A 5489-nucleotide genomic window follows, 5' to 3' on the forward strand; every position below is an offset into this window, starting at 1 on the left:
TTATGTTTGAGTTGTGTTTTATTGGAAATTGTGTTTTCGTGTAGTACTGAATTTAATATACTAATATTATGTTATTAAATGAAATGAAAATGTGTTATACTTTGTTTGAAATTATATCATCTTACTTTGAAGATTGTGATATTTTGATTTATATTGTGACTATGCATGGGGTTCATATGTGGAGGATGGGATTTTGTTATGTGGAGGATAATTGTTCTTGAAGCCCGCGCGGCATGCCTACACTACGGATCCCAGTGTTTGGCCTTATTGTTAGACCCCTGTAGTTCTTCCTTTTCCTTGGCCCGGAATTGAGAATGAACTCTTGGGTAGACACCTCTTGCACCATAGTCCATTCTTGGGCGGTGTAGGTACAGGAGGGGGCCCGTTGCTTGATGTGAGTGGGGTGACCTTTGGCCGGGTTACTCAGCACAGAAAGCCCGGTCCTTGTCAAGGAGTCATAAGGAGGAGCAAGGTGATGGGAGGGCATATTTCATTGTGTTGTTGCATATATGTACTTTTATATGAATTGTGTTGTGGATGGAGAGATATACTCTTTTTATGTGATTATATCTATTAAAGTACCATTTATTTCTTAAACTATATTTAAGCACTACTTCACCAACTTGCCATCCTACTTGTATATGTCATAAATTAATACTTGGTTACTGGGACTTTACGTCTCACCCCGCTGTTCATCAATACTTTTCAGGAGAGCCATCTAGTTTGGCTCGGCGCGAAGGGAAGCAACCAGAGGCATAGGCGAGCATAGCCTAGTAGTCCTCTTTTGGTTTAGGCATGTAATGTTATGTATATTGCCATCTTAGGGCCCACAACTGTGTTGACATATACTTTCTTTTGTTTGGATGACTGTATTTGATGGAATACTGTTAAAATGGCTGCAGGCCATAAGACTCTGCTGTGTGCGATGTATGACTTATGGGCTGGGTTGAGCACCCTGTGTTTCTTGTGCCCTAAGTCTTTGTGGGATGAATATTATGTTGGGCTTGTGGGCGGTTACTGTGCCTTGAGGTTTTGTTCTACATTGTTAAACCCATGGGTGTTTTATGCATCCTGAGCTACTTGGGACGTTTTCGAAATAAGTCAAACTCTTTATAACCATGGTAGTATTTTAACACTCTAACTCAATTCTTTTTCTACCATGGTTATCATTTTAAAAATGGTTTTATAATTATATATTAAGAAGAGGTCTTTTCAACTTGGTATCAGTTTCAAGGTTTTGTGTGATCCCTGGTGCATTTCATATAGTATCTATGGCAATATACAATCATTACACTTATGCTTCCCTTCAATTTCTCCTCTTTTCTCCTTTCTTAAGTGTTTACCTTTCTTTTTGTGGGGTTCTACCCTTAGGTGGGGAGAGATGGTAAGTACCAGGCGTACTGTTGATGCTGGTGAGGGAAGTCGCCAGCCACCTAATGGCAATAGTCAAGCTAATCAGACTAATGATGAGATCTTAAGACAATTACAAGCTGTAATTCTTTCCCTTGACGAGCGGGTTAGAAAAATGGAAGATAATCGAAGGAACAAGGAAGCTGAAATCTCTCCAGAGATGGAAGGTCATCATGATGGTGATAGTATTGGACATAATGGGGGACAGTCAAATGAGCAGGAAACAGTAAATGAAGAAGAGGTTGCTGAGGTGTTACCAGACATTCCTATAACAACAGTCTGGAAGTATATAGGCCGCTTCAACCCTCCAACTTTTAAGGGTAGTCTGAATTCTGTAGAAGCAGAGGCTTGGATAGACCGATTGGAGACCCTGTTTAGTACGGTGAATTGTAGTTCCCAGCAAAAGGTGCAGGTTGCCAAGGTTCTGTTAGAAGGAAGGGCAAAGCAATGGTGGGATAGTGTGAGACCCATGGATGATAGAAGGATGGTTTGGAATCAATTCAAGGATTTGTTCTTTGATTACTTCTTTCCAATGGAGGTCAGACAACAGAAGGAAGCGGAGTTCTATGCCCTGCAACAGGGAAACATGCATGAGGATCAATTTATTGGCCAATTCATAGATCTATCCAAGTATGTGGCATACCTAGATCGTTATCGAAACACTTGGTGGATGGCTGTTCAGTTAATGGAGAAAGCCAGACCAGAGATTAAGCAACAATTGGCCACAGTAGAGGTCACTACCTTTGAAAAGATGTGTACTCATATCCGTCAAGTTGCACGGAGGATGAGAGAAGCTGATGAGTATCGTAGAAGAGACAACCTTGGGCGCTTTAGCCGCCAAACCGGTGCCTCAGGATCTGGAGGACGATTTAGTGGCTATACGGGACCCACTGGTGGAGTGGGGAAGAAAACTAGCCAATCAGGTGCTAGTAGTTTTGGCAACAGAAAACAATCCTATCAAGGAAACTCTCAGCAGAGGAACCGTTTCCACGGCGCTCAGACCCAGAGAAGTCAAGGAGGAGGGAGTCAAATTTCCCAGCGTGGCTCTGTAGCATCTACTCCTAGTGTGACTAACCATCTCGCTTGTCCTAGATGTGGGAGGCAACACTTCGGAGAGTGCTGGATTTGCTTTAATTGTGGAGAGCCGGGACACTTAGCTAAGTATTGCAACAAGGCTAAGAGAAACAACCAGACCCCTAGGTCATCTGTACCAGGGCGTGTGTTCGCCATGACTTCTGAAGAGGCGGGTGCTTCACCTAACTTGATTCGAGGTAATGTACTCTTACAAAATCATCCCTTGTGTGCTATGTTTGACTCAGGGGCAACCCACTCTTTCGTGTCCTTTGATTGTGTTGAAAGATTAAGACTATGTATGGATGATTTGTCTTATGTTCTGTGTGTGACTACTCCGGCGGGAGCAACCGTGAGAACTGTTAAAGTTTGCAAAGGTTTGACCTTTGTATTTAAGGGTCGGGAAACGACCATTGACTTGATTTGTTTGCCCCTTCGAGGCATAGATATTATTGTGGGTATGGATTGGTTGTCAGCTAATAGAGCTACCTTAGATTGCAAGAAGAAGTCTGTTATGTTGCACTCAATCTCAACATCTGTAGATGTACCAGATGTTCCTGTTTTGTTGTCAGCAGCTCAAGTAGTGCAATGTGTTAAGAAGGGGTGCCAGGCTTTTGTTGTCTTTTTCTCTATACAAGCTGAAAAGGAGGGGAATATAGACCAAATTAAAGTAGTAAGTGAGTTTCCCAATGTGTTCCCTGAAGAAATATCTGGGTTACCTCCAGTACGGGAGGTGGAGTTTTCCATTGAATTAGCTCCAGGAACCGAACCTATCTCTAAAGCCCCGTATAGAATGTCACCCTCTGAGTTAGCAGAATTAAAGAAACAGATTGAGGATCTGTTAGAAAAAGGTTTTATTAGACCGAGTGTTTCTCCATGGGGTTCACCCGTGTTGTTTGTGAAAAAGAAAGATGGCAGTTTGAGGTTGTGCATAGATTATCGTCAATTGAATAAGGTCACAATTAAGAACAAATATCCCCTTCCGAGAATTGATGACTTGCTTGACCAGCTTGTCGGTTCTTCTGTGTTCTCCAAAATTGATTTGAGATCCGGCTATCATCAGTTAAGGGTCAGGTCTGAAGACATTCCCAAGACCGCTTTTCGAACTCGTTATGGTCACTACGAGTTTCTGGTGATGCCTTTTGGATTAACAAACGCTCCAGCAGTGTTTATGGACTATATGAATAGAATCTTCAGGCCTTACTTGGATCAATTTGTTGTAGTCTTCATTGATGATATCCTCATATACTCCAAGAGTGAAGAGGAGCATCGTAAACACCTTCGCATTGTATTACAAATATTAAGAGAGAACAAGTTGTATGCCAAACTGAGCAAATGTGAGTTTTGGTTAAAGGAGGTAAAGTTTTTAGGTCATGTGGTATCTGCCAAAGGTGTGGCCGTGGATCCGAGTAAAGTAGAGGCAGTGTTGAAATGGGAGACTCCCAAGTCTGTGACTGAAGTAAGGAGCTTTGTGGGGTTAGCCGGGTATTACCGTCGTTTCATTAAAGGCTTTTTTCAGATAGCTATGCCATTAACTAACTTGACAAAGAAGGACAAACCCTTTGTATGGACAGAAAAGTGTGAAGCTGCATTTCAAGAGCTGAAAAGAAGGTTGACCACGGCACCTGTCCTCACCATACCTGAACCATCAAGACCGTATACAGTGTACACAGATGCATCTTTGAAAGGTTTGGGCTGTGTATTAATGCAAGATAATAAGGTAGTAGCTTATGCATCGAGACAATTAAGACCTCACGAAGAGAATTACCCCACCCATGACTTGGAACTAGCAGCAATTGTGTTTGCCTTAAAGATTTGGAGACACTATCTTTATGGAGCGCAATTTGAGATTTTCAGTGACCATAAAAGTTTAAAGTACCTGGTAGACCAGAAAGAATTAAATAATCGTCAGCGAAGATGGATGGAATTCTTAGCGATTATGATTTTGAGTTGAAGTACCATCCAGGGAAGGCTAATGTGGTGGCTGATGCATTAAGTAGAAAAACCGCGCATGTCTTCTACATGAGTGTAACAGAGCATCACTTGCTGGAGGAGTTAACTGAAATACCAATTATGGGTAAGATGACAGAGACGACTGTTACTCTAAATGCAGTACTTGGGGACTATGACTTCTTTAAAGAGTTGAAGATAGCCCAAATGGAGGATGAGGAATTAATGAGGACAAGAGAAGAAGTAGAAAATGGTGTAGTATCGGATTATGACATTGGAGATGAAGGAATCTTAAGGTACAAGAGAAGAATTTGTGTTCCAGATAATGAAGAAATGAAAAAGATAATTCTTGAGGAGGCACATAGAACTAAGTACACCATTCACCCTGGAATAACCAAGATGTACCATGATTTGAAGCAAGAGTATTGGTGGCCAGGGATGAAGCGTGATGTGACTAATTTTGTACTCAAGTGCTTGACTTGTCAAAAGTCAAAATTGAACATCAAAAGCCATCGGGTTTAATCCAAACTTGGAAATCCCTAAGTGGAAATGGGATAGCATTTCAATGGACTTTATCACGGGTTTGCCTAGAACTCCAGCTGGTTATGATGCAATCTGGGTCATTGTAGATAGACTAACAAAGTCAGCCCACTTTCTCCCAATCAAGTCTACTTATTCTATGGAAAAACTTGCTCAATTGTATGTAGATGAGATTGTGAGATTGCATGGGATACCAAAAGATATCATATCAGACCGAGATCCAAGGTTCACCTCGAACTTTTGGAAGGCGATGCAAGGAGCTTTTGGCACAAAGTTGAAGTTCAGTACGGCGTATCATCCCCAAACTGATGGTCAAACTGAGAGGACCATCCAAACTCTCGAGGACATGTTGAGAGCTTGTGCAATTGAACTTCCAGGTAGCTGGGATCGCCATCTTCCATTAGCAGAATTTGCCTACAACAATAGTTATCATACAAGCATCCAGATGGCACCTTACGAAGCATTGTATGGAAGAAAGTGTCGATCACCACTGTGTTGGACTGAATTGAGTGAAAGAA

The 5489-nt window shown here is 41.8% G+C and overlaps 1 protein-coding gene across 1 annotated transcript; it reads left to right on the forward strand.

Moving 5' to 3' along the window:
• The first annotated feature begins 1381 nt into the window (after positions 1 to 1381).
• On the forward strand, positions 1382 to 4329 carry LOC114754567 (uncharacterized). Its single transcript, XM_028943351.1, has 2 exons — positions 1382 to 4169; positions 4295 to 4329. Exons 1-2 carry the CDS (start codon positions 1382 to 1384, stop codon positions 4327 to 4329), a joined length of 2823 nt encoding a protein of 940 aa, XP_028799184.1.
• The last annotated feature ends 1160 nt before the right edge of the window (positions 4330 to 5489 follow it).

Source organism: Neltuma alba, unplaced genomic scaffold (assembly GCF_004799145.2).
Source record: "Neltuma alba isolate B1F8T4 unplaced genomic scaffold, ASM479914v2 tig00010150_pilon, whole genome shotgun sequence".
Classification (NCBI taxonomy): domain Eukaryota; kingdom Viridiplantae; phylum Streptophyta; class Magnoliopsida; order Fabales; family Fabaceae; genus Neltuma; species Neltuma alba.